General features: G+C 40.3%; 1 protein-coding gene across 1 annotated transcript in view; it reads right to left on the minus strand.

Annotated features, from left to right (window-relative positions):
- DNAH9 (dynein axonemal heavy chain 9) overlaps positions 1-23,771 on the minus strand; it is a 127,364-nt gene extending 103,593 nt beyond the window's left edge. The window contains exons 1-5 of the mRNA XM_061616530.1: positions 23,687-23,771; positions 17,910-18,098; positions 15,498-15,733; positions 6,553-6,675; positions 5,174-5,378 (exon numbers count right to left, since the gene is read on the minus strand). Of these exons, the coding sequence (XP_061472514.1) occupies positions 5,174-5,378; positions 6,553-6,675; positions 15,498-15,733; positions 17,910-18,098; positions 23,687-23,704 (771 nt within the window). The 5' untranslated portion in view covers positions 23,705-23,771. The remainder of the gene's footprint in view (positions 1-5,173; positions 5,379-6,552; positions 6,676-15,497; positions 15,734-17,909; positions 18,099-23,686) is intronic.
- Positions 23,772-24,251: the final 480 nt, after the last annotated feature.

Genomic DNA, 24,251 nt, shown 5'->3' on the forward strand with positions numbered 1-24,251 from the left:
ATACCATACTACTAGCAGAAACCAGTAATGATTTGGAACGAATGCTGATGAAAGTTAAAGAGGAAAGCACAAAAGTGGGACTACAGCTAAAGGTCAAAAAGACTAAAGTAATGACAGTAGAATATTTATGTAACTTTAAAGTAGACAATGAGGACATTGAACTTGTCAAGGATTATCAATACCTCAGCACAGTCATTAACCAAAATGGAGACAATAGTCAAGAAATTAGAAGAAGGCTAGGACTGGGGAGAGCAGCTATGAGAGAACTAGAAAAGGTCCTCAAGTGCTAAGATGTATCACTGAACATTAAAGTCAGGATCATTCAGACCATGGTATTCCCGATCTATATGTATGGGCGTGAAAGTTGGACAGTGGAAAAAGCAGGTAAGAGATATATCAACTCATTTGAAAGGTGGTGTTGGAGGAGAATTTTGCACATATCATGGACCGCAAAAAAGACAAATAATTAGGTTTTAGAACAAATTAAACCAGAACTATCACTAGAAGTTAAAATGATGAAACTGAGGTTATCATACTTTGAACACATAATGAAAATACATGATTCACTAGAAAAGACAATAATGCTGGGAAAAACAGAAGGGAGTAGAAAAAGAGGAAGGCCAAACATGAGATACATTGATTCCATAAAGGAAGCCACAGACCTGAACTTACAAGGTCTGAACAGGGTGGTTTATAACAAATGCTATTGGATTTATAGGGGTGCCATAAGTCGTAATCAACTCAAAGGCACATAACACACACACAACCTAATAAATTTAGGTTGATGACACGCAGCTCTATTTCTCCTTTTCATCTTCTTCAGGTGAGGCTGTAAATGTGCTGAACAGGTGCCTGGCTGCAACAATGGACTGGATGAGGGCTAATAAACTGAGGCTCAATCCAGACAAGACTGAGATGCTGTTAGTGGGTGGTTCTTCTGACCAGATGGTGGATGTCCAACCTGTCCTGGATGGGGTTGCACTCCCCTTGAAGGAGCAGGTTTGTAACTTGGGGGTTCTCCTAGAACCATCTCTGTCACTTGAGGCTGAGGTAGCCTCTGTGGCACAGAGTGTGCCTTCTACCAACTTCGGTTGGTGGCCCAGCTACATCTCTATCTGGACAGGGATAGCCTGGCTTCAGTTGTCCATGCTCTGGTAACCTCCAGGTTAGATTACTGCAATGTACTCTACGTGAGGCTGCCTTTGAAGACAGTTCGGAAACTGCAGCTTGTGCAAAATGCAGCAGCCACATTGGTAACATGGACCAGACGGTTCGAATGTATAAAACCGATTCTGGCCCACTTGCATTGGCTGCCTATATGATTCCGAGCCCGATTCAAGGTGCTGGTTTTAACCTATAAAGCCTTACACAGCTTGGGACCACAATACCTGACAAAACACCCTACCTGTACACTACGCTCAACATCCAAGGCCCTCCTCCGGGTGCCTACTCCAAGGGAAGGTGGGAGTCTGGCAACAAGGGAAAGGGCCTTTTCAGTGGTGGCCCCCAGATTATGAAATGATCTCCTCAATGAAGTTCACCTGGCACCAACATTGTTATTTATGCTGACCAAGTGGTCGAATAAACTGATTGACTGACTGACTGACTGAACATTGTTATCTTTTCAGTGCCAGATCAAGACTTTCCTTTTCTTCCAGGTGTTCTAACAGCATGTGCTGAGCTCTGACCCAGGTCTCTGACCTGGTTTATCTGTGCTTCATGGTTTTAAACTTTGTATGGTTTTTAAAATTGTATATTTGTTTTTAATGTTCAATGCTTTTAATTCTTGTAAACAGCCCAGAGAGCTTTGGCTGTGGGGCAGTATATAAATGTAATAAATAATATAAATAAATAAATAAATAAAGGAGATGCTTGGTCATTTTGCCATGACCATTAAAGGAGCCTCAAGCAATACTTACTAATCCTGTCCTGTATAAAACCCCAAGCTTACAATAGTCTCATCTGATTTAGCCCTCTGTAATTACAGTATAGCAGACTGCAGTCTCATATTTGAAGCTGTTAAAAATGAACAAGTCAGGGGTCAGCATTCCAGGGGGAAGGTAATTCCTATCCAGAAGATAAAGCCTTCCCAAACCATTCAGGAGGAAAGTATGAATCCATCAAGTGTGGTTTTATTGCATGCAGTACTGTAGTGGCAAATTCAGAAGTGCAGGGTCCCTTCATGATAGTCACAGCCACGCCTCCTCCCCTCCCTCTCCTTTTTTGCTGCTGGTTTGAGAATGAGATCCTTGTTAATGACTTCGCCCACCACAACAGATGTCCCTAGGAGGCGATGAGCATGAAAGAGGAGCGTGTTACTGAGAAAAGTCTTCTCAGTGGCTACCTCCTTTCCCTCTGGCTCCAATCAGCAGGAAAGAAGCATGTTAGAAGACTCTTCCCAGTGGCTAACACTCTCCCCTTTCATGCTGATTGGCTCATAGGATGCTGGAGACATAGAAACTCTGCTGGGACCCTGCTCCTAAAAAAGTAAAGAGTCTGAACCTGAGACCCTGGATGATTATATGTATATTTCAGTGTTGTAAGCCACTATAAAAACATGGTAAACCATCCTTCAGTGAAGCTGGTTAGGAAAGCTAGTTGCTCCCTAAGGTATGTAGATCTGGATTTAACTTCTTCTGCCATGTAATCATATCATACCTGATATGATAAACAAACTTAAAGCTGTAACATTTCTGATTTTGCTAGTGGAAAGGTTTGAAGGAAGTTGAAAGCTGGAGTTTGTTTCAAGCACGTGGGCCTATTTCCATTCTGCTGGGAATACTTAAAAATATATTATTCTACGAGTTCTTTCAAAAGCTATTGTTATGAAGTAACTAAAAAGCTCTCTTTAGGCTACACACTGACCATAGATCTATTTGTAGAAAGACAACGGGAAAAATGTGAACTATTATTTCAGTTAACAAACTGAAGCTGGTTCTCTGCGAGTTAATTTGACCAAAGAGCATTGCTTCTTCTTTGGCTTTAATGATTTCCCCCCAGCTATTTAGCTCAATTTGTTTCTCTTTGCCTAGCTGAGATATGGTTAGAGCACATGTGGATTTTATATAAAACTTTGGAAAGCTGCTTTTTGCGGTTTTAACAATATTAAAGGATGTATAGTGAACTCAGTATTTATAATCTCTCTACATGGTAGTGTCAGCTCTCTGAATAACAGCACCACCACCCCTTTTTTGTACTGCTGGCATTTCTGTCTATTTCTAGATAACTGAACGTCTGGTTAGGATCTTGAATCCATACAGCAGTGTTTTTTAAAACTCTTTTTTAAAATTATTCTACAGTTAACCTTTTTCCACTTTTCACACTGGCGTGTTTGCTACAGAAGGCCTGCACTTTGCAGAGGATTGTGGGAATGCACAGGTTCTGCGGTGTGGTGTACTGGCTGGGTCTGTTAGGCCTCATTGTTGAGTCCTAAAATACACCATCTCCCTTCCACCTGCATGTTGCAAATAAAGATCAGTAATTGTGGGTGAGCTGTCTTTTAGGGAATCTCAGCCACCTCCACCATTTCTGATCTTCCCACTAAGGAAGACCCAATAAATTTCCAAGAATCCATTCAGAAAACTACTGCTGTCGACAAATAATGTGCCATTTCTTGTGCTTATCTTGTAGGCATTTGAATTTTGCATAGAAATGTAGAGCATGAGCTTTGTATGCATAAGGTCCCAAGTTCAAGCACTGGTATCTCCAGGTAGAGCTAAGAAAAACTCCTTGTCTGAAATTCTGGAGAACTGCTGCCAGTCACTGTAGATAACATTGAGCTAGATGGACCAATGGCTTGACTTGGTATAAAAAATTGCTTGCTTAACAACCCTATCAATTTTCATGGTGATACACTAAACACTCAGAGAGAATTGAGAGTTCAAAGAAAAGAGAGAGGAAAAAACCAGACCCCTTTTGGACTTTTTTCTGTCAGAGTTCTCATAATTCGTTGAAATTAATTAAAAATCAGCCATGTTCACAGAGTACCTGCAATCCTATTACTGACCTTGCCCCATACTCTGACCTTCATCGTCTGCAGTTTAAAAGTTAAAAAATGCCTGGATGATTTTTAATTAATTTAAGAAACTTAGCATTGAACTGGATGATAATGTCGGGCATGCTCAGAAGAACCAACTGTCAATGTTCTAAAAGCCAGACTCACAGCTGCTGGGTTTCGCTAATCAAGGGGCCACACCTACACCAGACCTTTATTTTACTTTAGACAGTCATGGCTTCCCCCAAAGAATCCTGGGAAGTGTAGTTTGTGAAGGCGGCTGAGAGGAAACTCCTATTCCCGACAGAACTCTAGTGGCCAGAGTGATTTAACAGTCAGCCACTCTGATTGAAGGTCTATGAGGGGAACAGGGCATTTCCTAGCAACTCTCAGTACCCTTCACTAACTACACTTTTTGCAATGCAAACAGCAGAGACGGTCTTCTTGGTCATTCCATCGCCCTCAGAAGTTTTGGGGGGGGAAGCCTGGGAGAAGGCTTTCTCTGTGATATCCCCGAGTTGTGAAATTCCCTCCCTACAGAGGTGTGTCTGGCACCTTCACTGTAGTTTTTGTCTGCCCTTGAAAACGATTTGGAAACTTCAGCTGGTCCAAAATGAAGTGGTCAGATTACTGTCTGGGGTTCCTTTTAGAACTCATATAACCCGTTTTAAAACAGTTGCATTGGTTGCCAGTTCATTTCCAGGCCCAATTCAAGGTGCTCACATTAGTGTTTAAAGTCCTAAATGACTTAGGCCCCAAATATCTGAAAGACCGTCTCCTTCCCTACATCTTGCATGTTAAAGTCAGCAGAGCAGGCCTTCTTGGTAGTTCCACCATCTCCAGAAGTTCAGGGGATGGTGGCCTGGGAGAGGGCTGTGTCTGTGGTACCCCCAAGTTGTGGAATTCCCTCCCAACAGAGTTGCGTCTGGCAGTTCCACTGTTTTGGGCAAATGCTAAAGACACACCTTTTAATTCTGGCCTTTGGCACTTAAGATGTATATTTTCAAGACCCACCCTACTCCTGTGAATGTAATGTGCTTTAATTTTTAATACCGTATTTTAAATTTCTGCATCCCGCTGTGGAACCTACTGGTAGAGGGTGGGAAATGATGATGATGATGATGATGATAAGGAGAAGGAGAAGGGATTTCAATTTAGGCTTGAGAGTCTGCAATTTACCTTTAGTTCTTCCAGGTCAGGCCTCTCCATACTAACAACTGCTGCCAGCAACTGGTCTTCCAGGCCATCCCTAGTCACAGTGAAGTTGATGAGGGTGCACTGTGCTTGCATTTCTGGCTGGTAATGGGGGTTCGCAAGCTTTGTATGGAGAATCAGGCGGAAATTGGGATTATACTCACACTCTTTATCTCCAATTTTAATGTACCTGAAATAAAAACAAGAGCTGCCATCAACCAAACAGAATTAGACTCCCATGAGTTGTGTATGAATGGGGTAGCAGGAATGGATTTTTCTAAATCATCATTACAATATTCTTCTTGACCATTAGACAAAATAAGTAAAATGCCAAATTACTGTGGAACAACTATAAAGCAACAAAGCAATGCGGTACCATAATGAAATGAAAGGTATTCAGTAGCATGAGGATAAGCATGCACTGTACATCTCAAAATTAAAAAGCACCACTTTTTAAATAATGGAGTGCACAGGACACCTCAACAACTACTGTCACACATTCAGTATGAAGTATACATTCCACAATAAACTGTTTCCACTATCAGGACTCCACAAGGCTGCAACAAATACACATTCATGGCTAGACACATAGACTAGGGGCACTGCTTGTAATGCCTCCTCTCCAGCAGCAAGCCACATCCCCCACCCCCCAAGCAAGGAATGACATGGAAAGACTGGAGGAAAGCATCCAAGAATGGAAAGCCAGAGTATACAAGAAAAGGACACAGCAGCTGGATACCAGAATGAAGAAAGAAATTTGTCAAATGAGTACATTTACATTACTCTAATATAAAAGGATTTGTTTGCTTTTTTTTCTATCAAGTCCATGAGGTTTCCCTATATTTGACTTGCCTCTCCTAATTAAAACTAAACAAACTACATTTCAATCTTCTACACTTGAGTTATTTTTATTATTTTACATTATTTTTTTCCAGTTACTACTCAAGGCATTGGATCTTATATCTAAACAACAAACATTAAAATAGGATAACACAATATAAAAGTAATGGCATATAGGATTTTTTTAAAAAAAGACTCCACTCAGGACATTATTTTAAAAAGCCTACTGCAGGAGGAAAAACCAATCTAAAACTGGACTATGATACACCATCTTCTGGGCAGAGGAGAATCCCATAAGTGTGGTATTGTTATTGAGATGGCTCTCCTAGCTCAAGCATTACAAGATTTTGGTTCCTGAAGACTGGACTTGGGGAAGGCCTCATGGGCTGGAAAGGTTCATAAGAACTTGCACATACACACCAATGGGGAGGATAACAGCTATCATCAGATAACACACACACTGGCTCATCATCCAGAATCTGATGATGACCGATGAAGAACCACCTGATCCACCACCATCCTACCTTCCTTTTTTGATTGTCTCACGACCAAGCAATGGACCTAGGACTGGGTCAACAGATTCTTCCAAGTTCTCAATCAGAACAACTTCGCCAGCAGCAAGGGCTTGCTCTATCATGTCAAGATACCTAGGAAAGATAGCATTGGGGTGACAAACTGTTAAAGCAAGTAATGTTTACCTTCATAAGGGAGAGAGTGGGAGAAGTAGTTCCAAAATAAACTCAGGGATTATAATGGGGGGAGGGTAGGAGTAGTGAAAGTAAAAGAGAATACACTGCCTTCACTATGTATGTATGATTATACTTTTATTAAGCATGGTGGCCCAGCAGGATGAGACAGTGCTTCACTTGCTAAAAAGAAAGTGCGTTAGAGACACCAAGTTTAGTTAAAGTCTTGGGATTCAGAGAGCCATCAGCACCAAATGCCTTCACCTGTAAGCAAAACATGTGGGGATACAGTCACACCCCAAGGCCTTCATATGAAAAGTGTTTTCCAAGGACCTTTGATTTATTACGTTCAATCCTCTGTGCAATTAGCATCAAATCCCACTGCACCTTCCCAGGTCCCTGTTGGTCAAAATGCATTAGATGTGAAAAATAAGAGTTTAAGCTTTAGAATTAAATAAGGTTGGTTGAAATCAGAATGCTACTTAGAACAAATATCCACTGATAATATCAAGATAAATAACTTCAAGATTGGATTACTGTAATGCGCTCTACGTAGGGCTGCCCTTGAAGACAATCTGGAAGCTTCAGCTGGTGCAGAACGCAGCTGCCAGACTACTGACGAGGACCAGTCGGTCTTCGCATATAACATCTGTCTTGGCGCGTCTACACTGGCTTCCTATTTGCTTCCGGGCGAGATTCAAGGTGCTGGTTCTTACCTATAAAGCCTTACACGGCGTGGGACCTCAATACCTTGTGGAACGCCTCTCTCGATATGAACCTACCCGTTCACTTCGTTCAGAATCTAAGGCCCTCCTCCGGGTACCAACCCATCGGGAAGCCCGGAGGGTGGTTACTAGATCTAGGGCCTTTTCTGTGGTGGCCCGAGTTGTGGAACAGCCTCCCCGAAGAGGTACGCCTGGTGCCTACACTTCTATCTTTTCGGCGCCAGGTAAAGACCTTTTTATGCTCCCAGGCATTTTAATTTTCTTAACCATTTTAATCTTTTAATCCGTATTTTTTAATTTTTGTCGTATTGTGTTTTTGTAGTGTTTTTTTGTTGTTTGTTTGTATATGTTTTTATGATTTTTATTATGATATATTGTATTTTATCTTGTTTGTTCACCGCCCTGAGAGCTATTCTGCTAAGGGCGGTATATAAATTGAAATAATAAATAAATAAATAAATAATAAATAGCTGCTCCAACCAACAGGAAACCTTGACATCTCTCTTCAGGTATGACTTTTTATAATTATAAGTCATTTTTAAAACACATCTGTGATACAATTAACAATTTTTGCAAGCTGCTGAATGATTTGTTCGTGAATTTATAGGATGCTATTGTTTATCATCCTCTTGGACCGCCTGGAGAGGTTAGGCATAGGAGGCACTGTATTGCAGTGGTTCCACTCCTTCCTCTCTGGTAGGTACCAAAGAGTAGCACTGGAGGAGGAGATGTCGGATCCTTGGCCTCTCACTTGTGGGGTGCCACAGGGTTCTATCCTCTCTCCGATGCTCTTTAACATCTATATAAAGCCGCTGGGGGCAATCATCAGGAGTTTTGGGCTGCGGTGTCATCAATATGTGGATGACACGCAGCTCTATCTCTCATTTAAATCTTCACCAAGGTTGGCTGTAGAAACCCTGTCCAAGTGCCTGAAGTCGGTGAGTGGCTGGATGGGAAGGAATAAGCTGAAGCTGAATCCAGACAAAACCGAGGTACTGTTTGTGGGAGACAAGAGAGGGTTAGGGGATATAGACCTGGTGCTCAATGGGGTACGTTTGCCCCTGAAAGACCAGATCCGCAGCCTGGGGGTCATTCTTGATTCCCAGCTGTCCATGGAGGCTCAGGTTTCGGCTGTGAGCCGGGCGGCGCTGTATCAACTCCATCTGATACGGAGGCTGCGCCCCTACCTTCCCAACCATCTGCTCCCACCAGTAGTACATGCCCTGGTCACCTCTGGCCTAGACTACTGTAATGCGCTTTACGTGGGGTTACCCTTGAAAATGGTCCGGAAGTTGCAACTGGTACAGAATGCAGCGGCTCGTCTGATTAAAGGCAGCCGCCGGCAGGATCACATCACTCCAGTACTAAAGGAGTTGGACTGGTTACCGGTTGCTTACCGAGCCCAATTCAAGGTGTTGGTTCTGACCTTTAAATCCCTATACGGTTTCGGGCCCGTCTATCTGAAGGAGCGCCTCCAGCATCGGCAGGGATGCCGCTCAACAAGATCAGCCTCAGAAGACCTTCTCTCGATCCCACCAGTTAAAACAGCCAGACTGGTGAGGACCAGAGGGAGGGCCTTTTCAATAGTGGCCCCCACCCTGTGGAATTCTCTCCCAAATGATCTCCGCCATGCCCTTTCGATGATGAGCTTCCGCCGGACTTTGAAGACCTGGTTCTTCAGGCAAGCCTTTGGGTTGGGTTAAGTTTTTATTGTTGGGTTCTAATATTTTAACATTTTAATGTTTAATGTATTTTACTTTGTACGTCGCCCAGAGTGGCTGGACAACCAGCCAGATGGGCAACTAATAAATATAATATAATAATAAAATATAATATAATAATAATAATACCTGAATGTATTTTATTAATACACATTTGATTGGATTGGTGAAGATTGTTAATGTATTAATAGTACATCTATGATTGCACCTACTTACTGTTATGTAAATTTGTATATGCAGAGATTCTCAGCGGTCTGAGCTGCATGTGTGCCAGTGTGTGTATTTACCCAAGTAGCAGGCTTTTACCCTGCATTTAGATCAATGAGACTTAAGACTTAGTAAAATAAGAAAAGCTACTTTATTTATAGAAATACATAGTAGATACGAAAGGCATACCTAGTTTTAACTAACTAAGTTGGAGGTGCAATACCCAGACGTGGGTATTGCCCTTATGGCTCAGGAGAGAGAGCAAAGACAAAGATGTCTCCTCTCTCCTCGGACAGTAGAAGAAGACGGCAAAAGAAGGAGTGGCAGATAAGTTTCCATGAGTGTATCAGTTTACAACGGAAGGAAGTTAGGTAGAGAACAGCACAGGTAAAAGTAGGCAAGCCTAGCCAGCTGTAGGACCCTAGCTCTATCTTCCTTCTAGAAAACAAACAAAAGAACCCAAACAGGGGTTGCTCTTGCCCCACTTCCAACACTTACTAGCTAGCTGATAAACTACAGGGGGATGTACAATGTATTGTATAAGCATAACTTTTTCTAAAAGTGCATTGATCCTATTTCCCTAACCAGAAATGTAGAAAATGCAAAATAATCCTGAAAGCAGACTTTACGGGTATAATAATTTGACCAAACATGTCCTTTTTATAGGACATAGGATTCAAATTATTGACACCAATTAGATGTAGGCAAAAAATTGAGATGAGATCTACATAGCCCTGTAGCCAGCCTTCTGTGGTATGTTGGGCAAAATGTGAGGGCCACGCCAGGGGAAGACAAAGGCAATGACCTTCCCCGTCACTCCTCCTCCACCCAGAGAGTGTGTTAACTTACATGAATGAAGTTTAATCTGTTGAATTGTCTCACCCTTTTTTGAGAGATCCTCAGGAATACCAGACTCAAAAACTTGACTTTGCCTATAGCTATAGTCTCCTTTCACCTGTGGTTTGTCCCTGTGTTCTGATCTTTCATGTGATCTGTCCCTGTATTCTGAACATTGGGAAAGACAGTGAGCTCTTGAGCTTGACTTTGATGCTGCATTAGGTATCTCAGTTTTAGATTCCACCTCAAAAACAAACCTGTCCATACTACAAGTTTAGGGAAGGCAGAGAAAAAATAAATACTGTAGAAAAAATAAATACTGTAGTGTGTTAGTGCACTATAGAATCCCTCCTTCTAGTTTTATTCCTGGCCTTTAGATTTTCCTTCCTGTTGGACAATCAAGGGAAGATTTTCTAACTGGCAACTATGTACAGGATGAACTAAGCAATTGGAAACTAATTGTGGAAAGCAGTTGGGGTTTTTTTACTGGTTGCTGGGTTGATTTTTCTGTCCAGAAACCCTGAAAAGGCCTCATGCTGAGTTGCATACACTGGGAAATCAAAAATTAGGCCTGATTTACAGTTTAGGTGTCCAGCCAAGCAGCTAGCCAACTGCAGTGTACACAGCAATATTTCTATTCCTCTAGGCCTGTTTTCATCATTTGCCATCAAGTACTCAAGAAAAAGAAAATAGCTATTATGATTGTGAGTATAGCTAGTGCTTTAAAAGGGTAAAAGGTAGCCATTTTTTCAGATCACTTTAAATTATCTCTTTATTTCACTCTTTAGCAATAAGCACCCAATCCTGCTCTACTCATTATAACAACTGCAGAATAAAACAAACTCTTATTTCTTAATGCAGGCAAACAAACATGCTTCTTTATTGCTGGCTGGGTAGACCGCACAAATGAAAATGAAAAGCAGAGCACAGGAAAGCCCAAGGGGTGGAGTCTAACTCTAGTCCACAATACAAAGTTCTAATTTTTAACTCTTCAAGGGTCATGTTACTATACTGGCTACTTTTTCAGGATCACTTAAGTAATTATTGGGTGATTGTGATCATGAAAAATGCAACCTCAGTCAGGGAAAGTCTTGAGTGACCAGACTTTTTGGGGCTCTTCCAGATGAGGCTTTTTTTGTGCACCTGCCCTGCCTTATTCACTAAAGTTTTCAAACGGCCCTATTCTTAAATTGCTCTCGTTCTTAAAACAAGCTATCATTCTTTAAATGGAAGTTGTCATTGTCTGTCATATCACAAATTAAAAAGACAATTTCACCCAAAAAATCGGGGGGGGAGGAATACAGCTCTGGGCACTATTATTTGCTCTCCCCCCCCAGGGTATAGGCTTGGATGTACATAGTGCAGTTGTGAGGACCATCCTAAGTTAGTAATAATAATATCATCACTATGAATTACTAAAAAAAACCTTCAAGTAAACACTGTAAGTAAGGAGACAAAATGCAAGGGAACACAGAATTGCTGTACAACTAGTAGTTGTCCAGAAAAGGAAATGTCCACATGTGCAGCTTCTCTCATGCCTGCATGCAAAGTTGAAAAGTACCAAAATTTCGAGACTTCCCAGGAGGATTCCTCCGCCTGTGCAGCCTCTGAGACGGGCTCCCGTCTTGGATGAAACTTTTTCAGCTCTAAATCCAGTCAGAAGGGTCTTTTTTGACTGGGGATAATTTCTTCCGGATAAGGAAGAAACGTGAGATTTCCCACACAGCTTTGTTGTGATTGTTGGAGACTGGAATTCGTCAGAATTGTCTGTGAAAGAAGGTCTTCCAGCAGCTCGGACGGAGCGAGGATTTTTAGCTAGCTCAGCTGAATAAGTGACCCGTTTTTTTTGTCTTTAAAGAAAAACGGACTAACAGGCAAGCATCCTCCTGTCTACGCTTATTACTTTCTTATCTATACAGCTAAAGAGATTTGTCAAAGAGTCAGCAATTAAGAAAACGTGGGTGAGCCAAAACTTTCCTTCTCTTTTACTCACGGAATTAAGGGGGAAGAAAATAAAAATAGCCTATCTTTTTTTTATTGCAAAAAGCTGACATGGAAAATAGCATTATAAAGATTACAACGGATGAGGGGTTTCTGATTGGAAGAGAAAAGAAAAATCTTTTTGATTTATAAGACTTTTGTGTAATATATGTCTGGGACTATTTTTTCTGATCTACTTTTTTTTTTTTACATATCTGCTCATTCTCTCTGCTACTAGTTATTTGGACGCTGTGAACTAAAGCTGTTTTTGCACTTCCGGGCATATAAGAGATAAGGGCTGTCTAGAGTGTGACGCCAGTTGGTTTGAAAGATTAACTCCTTTGTAACTGGAAAAGAAATAAACTGCTCTTTGCTTGGGACATTGAAAATTGAAGTAGTTTTGTTCCTTTGGCTTTAAGAATGACAATTAAGAAGATCATGGATGTACAAGAAGGGACTTTATTTTTAGACATGTTTCAGAAAATAATGAATGGGATTAAGTCAATAAAACAAGAACTGAGAAATAATAGTCAAGCGTGGAGAATTGAATTTGACGAAATGAGACAGGAGCTGAAAGAAATTCAGGATTCTATGAGAAAGGAGAATAAAGATAGATCTGGAAAACCAAAAAAGGATGAAAGAGAAATTAAAGGCAAGGTTCAAACTATGGAGATTGGATTAAATATGGACATGGAAAAAGATTTGGATTTCCTGGCTGTGATGGATCCTGGAGACAAATATTATGGTTTGGAACTCAGCGCTGTCCCTGAAGGAATTGAAGAGATTGGAGATAAAGATATTATCGGTTCAAAAAAATTCCTGGACTGGAAGGATTTGATGGAACTTGAAATTAACAGAATTAATCCCTGTTTTGTGTCAATGGAAAAATCTTCAAGAGATGTGCTAGTGTATCATGTAAAAAAGAGGAACAGAGATGCGGCTTTGCAACAATACTTCAGTGATACGTTCGGAATTGATGGCAAGAAAATATCTGTGACAAAGGAAATTCCTATCAGACTCTTATTATATGACTATGACAGCAAGATTATTGGGTGTGTAAAGATGGAAGAAGGAAGATGGAACCAATACGGATAATGGAAGAAGAACGATTTGAAATTACTGGACTTAGTAGACTTGATGAGTTGGATTAATTGTCATGTTTATCTTGAAAAAAAATTGATGGACATATATTTCAAGGACTGGAAACTTTTCTTTGACTTTTTGTGGAAGAATAAAATGATATGATGTTAATGAGATTTAAAACCAATTAAGATAACCGCTGGAGGAAGTTGATTTTATAATCTACTTAGAGACAGGCTTGTTATATATTATAGATTTATAGCTGAACTGTGACAAATCGGAAGTCAATATTTTTATATTTTTTTCTTTTTTTATTGTATTAGTTATTGATTTGTGGTTTTTTTTTTGTATTGTTTTGGTTTTGAAAATTTGAATAAAAATTAATTGAAAAAAAGGAGAAAACTACCAAAATTTCTATTTCTATATAATTGTTAAAGGAGCAGGAGCCTGATCCCCTGCAAAAAGGTACTTGCTAACTTCCATTAAGAGGCTTTTGTGGAAATGTCACTGTAGTGCATGACCACAGTTTTAAAAAAATGTAAAGCATTTCTATATAAAAATACAACATAAAAACAATAAAATATCATAAAAACAGAAATACAACATAAAAACAGAAATACAACATAAAAACCAATAAAAAAGTATTTCAGAAACAGGAATTTAGTAGTAACGGAGTATAATCTCATGGGTCAGGGAAAGCCTGGGCAAAAAAAATGTCTTTTCATATATCTTGTCTAAATCAAGTGATGGATGATGCTTCCTGTATGATAGGATATGGCTCAATGTATGGCAGAGTTCAGTGACAGAGCACATATTTTGCATACAGAAAGACCCATGTGAAGTCCCTGTCATCTTCAGTTAAGAGAATCAGACAGCAGGTGATGGGAAAGTCTCTGTCAGATCCTGGAGAGCCACTGCCAGTCAAAGAGACAGCTTTAGGGTAGATATACAAACAGTCTGACCTGGTGTAAGAAAGCTTACCATATTCCTATTATAACTACACTTTCTCATGTTCAGTCACTCTGTGGGGAAAAAAGGGTCACCAAACCTTTCTTTGTAGGAAAACACAGTCCATCATTGTGAATGGCATGCTTCCAAATTTGAAATCCACTTTCTTAATTCAGTAGACTATTGAACAGAGAGTAGATCTAACAGGATGCATGTTTTGTTCAAAGGCTACACCAAGCAGCAGAACCACTCTGTTGTTCTGGTTTGTTTCTGTAGTCTCCCATTGTCCCTGTTCTGTGCAAAAGGGATATTCACACACACGTTTTTCCCAGCTGGTGCAGACCTATCCAAAGCAATGTAGGGACCCATGCCATATATTATTACACAAAGCATAGCACCAACAAACATATTAACAGAACATACAAACATGGTGATTTCCTTGAGGACTGTGAAACTACTGCTTTATTATCATAACCTGTGAGCGTTCTGCTAAACTGGCCCTCTCCACTGACAAGACAGCAAGGACAGAAGTAAAAAAAAAAGTTTCCCATGCGAGTCTTGTCTGTCTTTGAATTCTTTTCTAAATATCTTAGAACACTGTTCTTCAACGATGGGACCCCAGATGTTGTTGGACTACAACTCCCATCAGCCCCAGACAGCATGGCTAATGATCAGAGATGATGGGAGTTGTAGTCCATCAACATCTGGGGACTCAAGTTTGAAAAACAGTGTCGTAGAAGTTCTGTGAAAGACAATTCCTTCAGCAATTGTCTGAGCAGGAAGCCGTAATAGCTCAATTTTATTCCTGCCCCTCCCCCCCAAGACCTTTTCCTTTTGAGAACTTGCAAAAGTGCAGCCTGGAAGGCCCCTGTACATTGGAGGCCTGAGTCTTGAAGGCCAAGGATTAGAGATGAAGCAGCAGAACAGAGACTAAATCCTCAGCACGGAAGACTGCAGTGTGACGCATAGCCAGTTGGTACCCAAGGCGCAGCCAGACCTCCTCCTCTTCAATACATTCACAGTGTCAGTGAGGTTTCTATGGCAACCATGCCAAGTTCTGCATGGCTCCTCCCCATTTAATCAGAAATCTCTATAATCTTGGTAATGAAAAAGGCAGGTTAATACACAAAAGTTCTACATAGCTGCAAAATTGGACTGCTTTCCCTGCAAATGTAATTGGCTCTCACAATCTTTAGTCTGAAGCAGAACATACATTAAATTTGACAATAAACGGAATACATTAGGGGGGGTTTCATTGTAGCTTTGCATGGTCATGCCTGCTCACCCTTTCTGTCTAATCCGGGTCACTCGGAGATCTTCACCATACTTGGTTTTGATCCACTTGATGCCCTGGAGCTGGGGATCTACCATGAGTGGCCAGCGCTCACAGCTGGTGAGGATGGTGGCATTTTCAGTAGACATGCGGTCAGCCGGTAGCCCTTCATTCTGCCAGGCTGCTATGTCAGCATCATCAGTCAGCATCATTAGAGGATCCAAAGAGGGAGTCACGGGGATTGCAACCTGGGGCAGTAAAAGGCACACAACTTGCAGTAAATGCCTCTGTGTTCCAAGAATAGATGCATTGACTGTTTTATCAGCAAGTTTAATTAATACTGCTTTTTTCTATTATATGAAAGCAAGTTTCTACTATGATCTGCAATTTCTTAAGACTGCTCAAAATTTCTAGGTTAAAAACTGAAAGACACAAGTAAAAAGTGCTTTCAAATTTCCTGCTGCATCACTGTGGTAGAAACAGGAATAGGGCACATAAGATATTTTCTGCCTCCTCACCCTCAACTGAAAAGAAACAGCATGCACATTGTGCGCACCATCCAAGCCAACAACTGCCATCTGGATCCCCTTACAGCATCAGTTCCAAGGCATATCTATCCCTTAGGATCATCATTCTCAAGCTTTTCAAACCAGAGCCACTTGTTATTCAAGACATCTCTGGCAAAGTCCCAATTTCAGATATAAAAACCTTAACCTTAAGTTGCCTTTCAAGCTCCATAAGGAACTAATATGTTCTTACATAAAGCAAAAGCATGAGGTAATGCACAGACTAGGGGAAACTGCCCCGTCTGACATGGGGACTGGAGCTTCCTACCCAACATAGCAAGTGATTCCCACTTCTTCCTCCTCCTCCTGTCTATTTTGATCCCAAGGATCTGTCAAATTGTTCCTATCAAAATACCAGGAGCCTAGATACAGGACATGCCTGGCCCCATTAGTGCATGCCTCTTGCTAAAAGGTGTGAATCAGCCCACATGGCTGTGAGAAATCTACTCTCAGTGGGTGGAGGCAAGAACCCAATCTTTACTTCTTAGAAACTGACTGGTTTGTCCTGTTGCTAAACTACAACTCCCATCAGTCCCAACGAGCAAAGCTAATGGCCAGAGATGATGGGAGTTGCAGTTTAGCAACATCTGGAGGACCAAAGGTTCCCATACCTGCTATAGAGAAACCAAGTGGATTACAAATGCAAGACAATGTTAAAAGGTTTTAGCAGAAGATTAAATCTTTTAGTGCCACAGTTTCTCCATCATGCCCCTACCTTTGATAGCAAAGTGGAATGCTTCTCTTAGGTGGATGTGTATGGGTTCCTAGGTAGCTAAAGTGACAAGATTTCCTAGATATAGCCACCACATGATGGTTATGTCCTTAAGAGAAATGAGCTTCCAAGCTGAAAGCATAAGACTTAAAAGCAACTTTTTTTTGCCCTGCTGATATCAAAGTCAATGGGCCAGAGAACCTGCTACACTTACATTTTTCAAACTTTAGTTAGTCTAAAATACAAGGGACTAGAAAGCTGGTAGAAAAAATAGTTAAGCTAACTTCACAATTTTATCATGGATCCATGAGCTAAATCAGGAACCTGTGGCCCTCCAGATGATGCTGGACTACTACAAATCATCATCCTCACCTTTTGGCAATACTGGCTGGGGTTGATGAAGTCCAGCAACATGTGGAAGGCCACAAGTTCCCCATCCCTGGGCTAAAAGAAATTCATTCATTGGCTAGGTGCAGGCAATGCCATACGCACATACCTTTCTGCTTTAGTATGTATTTTGTGTACAATCACCACCACTCCAATGGCACAGAAACCTCAAAGAGTAAGGCCTGGAGCAGGTGAAGCTGAGAGCTTGACAGAACAGGAACAGATTACACCTTATACTTTTGCAGAATGTAATCAACACATTCACAAGTCTGCTCTTGTGCTGTGAGGCAGCCTTCACAGTTCTAGAAAGACATATCCTATACATGACTAGGACATCCTAGAGCCAGCTTTGCTTACCCAGGAGGCTCAGGACAAGAATCACTAAGGGTACATCAAGTATTTTCAATCAAGGAACAGTATAATTATAAATTATACGTGGATGCATTTTATGGTTCATTTGTCTTTTGACATTTTAGAGATAACAGCAAACACAAGCAAGCAAAAACAGAAGAACCAAATACTTCAGCATAAAACCCCACAGGAAAGAAAAAAACCCAAACTATTAATTCAGAGAAACTGGGTAAGTAGAGAATTTTTTTCCAAAGCTAATCATGGCCAGCAATTGAGTGTGGCACTTTCAAAAGTCAATTCTAGACCTGGTTCCAACACAATTACATGATTTCAAACTCATAGCAAAACAAATGCTCAGATCGTAAAACAGAGATGCTTCTGAAAATGTGACAGTCGTCGTGTGCTCACTTTTAGCTGGTGCAGGTATGGTTTCCACACACTGTCCATTAGGTCCTGCCTGTATTTCTTGCTGAAGTAACCCAGATAAGAGACAAACGCAGTTATCAATAAGACATCTCCACACAGTGCACTCTCTTGCAGCTTGAAGTCTTTCACTGATTCAGCCCATCTCACATTTTCAGAGGCCAGGCCCCCAACCTAAAACAAGCAGTGGAAAAACAGCAACTGTACAACAAAAGCTCTGGAAATAAATTGTGGTTTCAGTGATGTTTCATTCCTGGGAATGTAGGCCTCCTATAAGATGCCAGTTAGCAGTGAGCAAGTTGTTTGCTTATGCTACAAAGACACATGCTGGGAGAGATGCAAGTGCCACCTGCACTGGCAACCGTCTGTACCTCTCCAAGAACGCCTACTTTACACAACTGCTGTTGGCCAGGAACAGTGCAGTAAGGGGCTTAACCTTTTCCATTTTTGTGCCTTTGTGGACTTTTTGGTCTAGAATTCACATTGGAGTAGGGAAAAGTAGTAAGTGTCAGGGAAGGAAAGATTTAGAAGAAATTCTTCCAACCCATCCAGAAATTGACCAAGGGCCTGGCCTAGTTGAACCAGCTTGCTTTTCACACTGGGACCCATCCCTAGTATGATTTTACTTGAGAGAGAATAAATTGATTGGTTTTGTACTGCTGTTTTATCCAGTCTATCTATTACTCTACCACATACGTTTATAGTCAGACACAGTACCTTTTAAGCTTTTTCTGTCTAAATAGACAAATGAGTCTCTTCCTAGGAGAACAGTGTTTGTTGCAGGAACCCATCTGTTTTATTTTATTTATCATGTCATGATTATATTTATATTTCACAAGTTTTTTACAGAGCATTCAGATTGTGAGTGGAGCTCACAATTAATTTAGGGTGTTTTGTTTTTTCTTTTTCTTTTTGCATATTCATCATGATACTGCAATAACTGAAAAATATATCTGAAAACTATTCTGAGTTCTCTTCTTTGTAATAGCCTATTCTGCAAAATCACTGGGGCCCATTTTGCTGAATCCTTGTAGCTGCATCACTTTTTCAGTTATGCCATGCTTTGCATTTAACATAGTAACATTACATAAATCTGGGTCCACACTACACTAGAAATACCTGGAAATGATGGAAAATCTGTGTATTACTTTAAGCCATTGCCTTTCCAAACTCACCATTACTTTCTTCAGAAATATTACAACCAAACAGTGCGGTACACAAATCTATTTGTTGTTTGAAATCAACAAACTGATTTCGTTATGTGTCTTGCTGATGTTCAGGTAATGCCTTTTTTGTAATATAGAGAATCATCTTCAGGGAAGCCAGATCAAAACCCTTTTTTATTTTCTCAAAACTCTTAGAGTCTTAGCTGATGCTGTTGGTTTTGGGGGGTGTTATTGCTAAATAGCTTTTATAATCATGTTTTTATTTTTTAAAAATGACCACTACCACTGGGCACTTCAGTAGAAAAGAAATTAAGGAAGGAGAAGCTGCAGCACTGATAGACCAGAGTATCAGAACAAAAAACAAATAAAAGAGTAATCCTAAACAACAACAAGATTTCTTTGGAGAAAACAGCAGAATGTGAGATAATGTAAGGTAATAAATACAAAAATAGTATGCTAATTTAGTTAAAATTGTGAGCAGTGCATTTTGAAGGTATAAAGCGCTGACAAGACAAGATATTTAGCATTACAAGATTTCTCAAATTACTACACTATTGGCGGGTAGATTGCTTTAAATCCCGAGAACAAACAAGCCTTCATATCCGGCAAATGGTAATCAAAACAACTATCACTAATTTTACTATCCCAAGCAAGGAAAACCCACATCCTCTGAAAAAAAACCAGATAATGATTTCCTGAAACAGGTGCACCAACAAAAAATTATGAATCATCTTGAAGATGGAAAAAAGACAGCTATACACATGAGGTACTTCCACACAGCAATTTATTGTAGATTTGGCGCTGCTTATTCATGCAAGCTTTTCACAGTGACCATATGACATTGACTGCCAGTGTGGCATAGTGACTAGAGTGTTGGACTATGACCTGGGAGACCAGGGTTCGAATCCCCACACAGCTACGAAGCTCACTGGATGACCTTGGGCCAGTCACTGCCTCTCAGCCTCAAAGGAAGGCAATGGTAAACCACCTCTGAATACCACTTACCATGAAAACCCTATTCATAGGGTTGCCATAAGTCAGAATCGACTTGAAGGCAGTCCATTTCCATTTTCATATGACACTGTCCTCATCAAAATCCCACCCTATATCCTCCCCCTTTAATCTGGATCTGCAGGGGAAGGGAGGTCTTTTCTGCAGGAAAAGGTAAATCCAGATTAAATGAGGAAATAATATGAGCCAGCATTTTTATAAGGGCAATGTTGGGTGGATGTTGCACATAACTTGCATGCATTAGCAGCACTGAGACCACAATAAACTGTCATGTGGAAACACCCAAGGGCTTGCTTAAACACATGAGGGAGTGTGTGTTCCTAACAGGAGCATCCAGTGTATGTGAAAACTATACAATGTTCATATGAAGAACAATACATAATCAGGTCTGGCAGACTAAAAGCTTAACCTTTACATCTCCAAAAAAGAAAAGAAAAAATGCTGAGCTTTGGTGTAGAAGAATTCCAAAATTAATACATAGAATAATATTCCACATCTGTTGAAGGCAGGATATAATGTTGAAAATACACACTCAGCACATGCTAAGAGTTCTCCTCTTCACATTGTTCAAGACAAGTCTTAATCCTATTCAGAGCAGACCAACTGAAGTTAATAGACATGACTTAGATAGGTTCATTAATTTCAATGGGTCTAAATAGCAGAAACCAGTAATGATTTGAAACAAATGCTGATGAAAGTTAAAGAGGAAAGTACAAAAGCTGGACTACAGCTGAACATCAAGACTAAAGCAATGACAAAAGAAGACTTATTCAACTTTAAAGTTGACAACGAGGACAGTGAACTTGTCAAGGATTAATTATCAATACCTCGGCACAGTCATTAACCAAAATGGAGACAATATTCAAGAAATCACAAGAAGTCTAGGACTGGGGAGGGAAGCTATGACAGAACTAGAAAAGGTCCTCAAAAAAAAAAAGCTGAACGTCAAGAAGACTAAAGTAGTGACAACAGAAGATTTATGTAACTTTACAGTTGACAATGAGGACATTGAACTTGTCAAGGATTATCAATACCTCTGCACAGTCATTAACCAAAATGGAGACAATAGTCAAGAAATCAGAAGAAGGCTAGGACTGGGTAGGGCAGCTGTGAGAGAACTGGAAAAGATCCTCAAATGCAAAGATGTATCACTGAACACTAAAGTTAGGATCATTCAGACCATGGTATTCCCAATCTCTATGTATGGATGTGAAAGTTGGACAGTGAAAAAAGCTGATAAGAGAACAACTCATTTGAAATGTGGTGTTGGAAGAGAGCTTTTTGCATACCATGGACTGCGAAAAAGACAAATAATTGGGTGTTAGAACCAATACAACTCACAGGCTCCAACTTCAGTTTGTTAAATGTAATCTGGATGAGTGATGTTCATAAGTCTATAAAACCAAACTGCAATACCTTGTTGCAAGAAGTGGTAAGATCCAAGTTTTTCATCTGCTTCCAGAAATACAAAAATAATGCCATGGGCATCTGGTTGTGAGGACTGTAGACTTGGGGGGGCGGGGATAGCTCAGTGGTACAGCATCTTTTGTATGCAGAAGGTTGAAACCCAAGCATCTCCAGTTAGGGCGGAGAGATCTCTGCCTGAAACTTTGGAGAGCTACTGCCAGTCAGTGTAGACAATAATGAGCTAGATGGATTAATGAACTGATGGCAACTTCCTATGTCTAGATGAACCTTTGGTTGGATCCAGAAGTGCTGTTCTTATGAAAAACTGGTTTCCATCTCTAATATTTCCCTTCTGCTAACCATGGAAAACTAAGACTAGCTTTCCCCTCTACATATTTACAAGGGAAATTCTGATTTTCTTTGATATTCTGCTGTGCTTGGGGTGCAAACATCCTCATTTTTTACCAAATTAGTCCAAAAGTGTGTAAATCATACACAGATGCTGGGCAGGACAAGACGTCAAGCTTAAAAATAGAAAATATAAGATTAAAAAATGTCCCACATCTGTACTATAAAACAAAATCTTTCATTTTACCAGTTTCCATCTTAATTAAGAGATCACCCTCCATGCTAATTAGCTGTTATTGCTCTTTTCCTTCCTTCACTTTTTAATTGGCTTCTCTAAGAGTGATTTCTGTGAAACAGCCTCAAAGCTAAACTCTCATTCCTCTGTAAATAAACACAAGCAGGAATGTAGAAATTACTAGCTCCACTTGCTGGTGAAAACGCAGAATGGTCCAATATTTGTGTTGGAAAAGCATGGCGGGAAAAGTATCTCATATTTGTTGTTCACAGCTTGCATTAATTATTCTTGGATGCAGCATTTATCTTTCTGAAATGTTATGTTCAACTTTTTAATTAGGTTGTGTTCAGTTTAAATTAGCCATGACATCATTTGTGGCAGTACAGGAAACAAATCTCAGCTTTAGTGGCAGATAAATTCCAGTGCATTAACCAATAACCCTCCCCATCCCATTGCCTAAATTTCTTGAAGTATTTTAGAAATAATGTAGGAAATAAATTTGTTTGTAGGATGGTCGTAAATTACATACAATGAATTCCATAAACTACTTAAGACTTAAGCCATTGCAGTTGACACTGACAATAACACTGGCTTGGTTATATTAAAAGGCAATTGTGCTCAGACCTTTCAAGTATTTGTCGACTGTAGCAATGTTTTAATACACAGAGCTATAAGATGTGATATCACTTAATCTGGGTGAGTGGTACTGAAGTCAGAAGGCACCTTCAGTGTCATTGGATAAAGGACTGCAGCCCTAGTAATTCTACAGGACAGTTTATGTCTCTAACTAGGTGGACTGAGCCACCCAACTGCTATATTTTAAAATTCAAGCAACTAACAGGCCCTTACTTTCTGCTTCTTGTTAAACAGGTAAGGCAGGTCTTGTGCACAACACAAAACTATTGAATGTACACATATGAATAGAGGCTTATTGCAAAGATAAAGGGCAACAGTGCTCATTAAAACCCATATGTTCATTAAAATCACAAATTAAAGGTTTCATTTCATAGCAACTGGAGCTAGTGAATGGCTGCTATGCCAACAGACATGTATCATTCACAAAACCAGACTATGGACACACACTGCTATGAACAATTAAATGTAAGAATGGCATTTGGGGGTAATTGTTGCTCCACGGCTATACATCCAATGGTAACATTGTGTATTTGTGGCTAATTCATTAGTCCATTTCAATTTGTATGCATTGGCAGTCAAGGAGTGTTATGTTCATGTTAACTAGTGCTGAATCTACTCCTACTGTATACCGACATACAAATGCAATCAGTATTAATTCTCTTCTTGCCTATTCACATGCTACTATTCCTTGGAGAGAACAAGAGTCCTAGACATCACTTGATTTTTTTCCCTAACCACCACTCAACACTTGGAAACATTTCCTTACAAGAAAAAGGAAACAACCAATAAAGAAAGGGACACTAGCTATACATTTCCTGGCTGAGTAACTGCTCCCTACTGCAAGTCTACTTCAGAATGCTTTTAGCTTTAATTTAGAGTTGGACAACCCTCAAATTTAGAAGCGCTTCCAATTCTCCCTATAGCATTAAACAAAGACAAGAAGCTCTTCACAAGTCCACCTGCAATTTGGTCTTCATACAGCAGCCCAAACGTCATCCAGTGATTCTCACCAGGCGATTTGCAAGGGAGATGGTCTTTGCAGTGGCTTCAGCTTCTTCCTGGCATTTTAGCTTCTCTGCTGTGGCCTTCTCAAATTTGGCTGTGAGCCTTGCCAGGTTTTCATTTAGGTGCTGCAACATGAAAGGAAGAACAGCATCAGAGAAACAAAAAAGGTCATGAAGCAATACAGTTTGAATGTATGCAATCACACATACACAAACGTCTAGGGAAAGAAGTGGGCCCTCCATTACTCAAGAAGCCACACACGATAGAAGTTATTAATTTCATTCCTGTAGGAAATACAAGATCACCCAGTCTGACCTTTTAAATGCACAAACCCAGTGAATTCCCCTTCAAGCATCAATATGTCTTGCCAGCTCTGTGGGAAAAGCAACATGGTTAACTCTGTTCTCCCATGGGGCATCTGAAGCGCACATAATTCCGGCCTATTCAACAGTTGCAACAAACCCATATAGGCTTGTCCCGGAGCTTTCAAGGGAATTCTCCATTCTTCTAGCACACAGT

This window comes from Rhineura floridana, chromosome 3 (genome assembly GCF_030035675.1).
Source record: "Rhineura floridana isolate rRhiFlo1 chromosome 3, rRhiFlo1.hap2, whole genome shotgun sequence".
Taxonomy (NCBI): domain Eukaryota; kingdom Metazoa; phylum Chordata; class Lepidosauria; order Squamata; family Rhineuridae; genus Rhineura; species Rhineura floridana.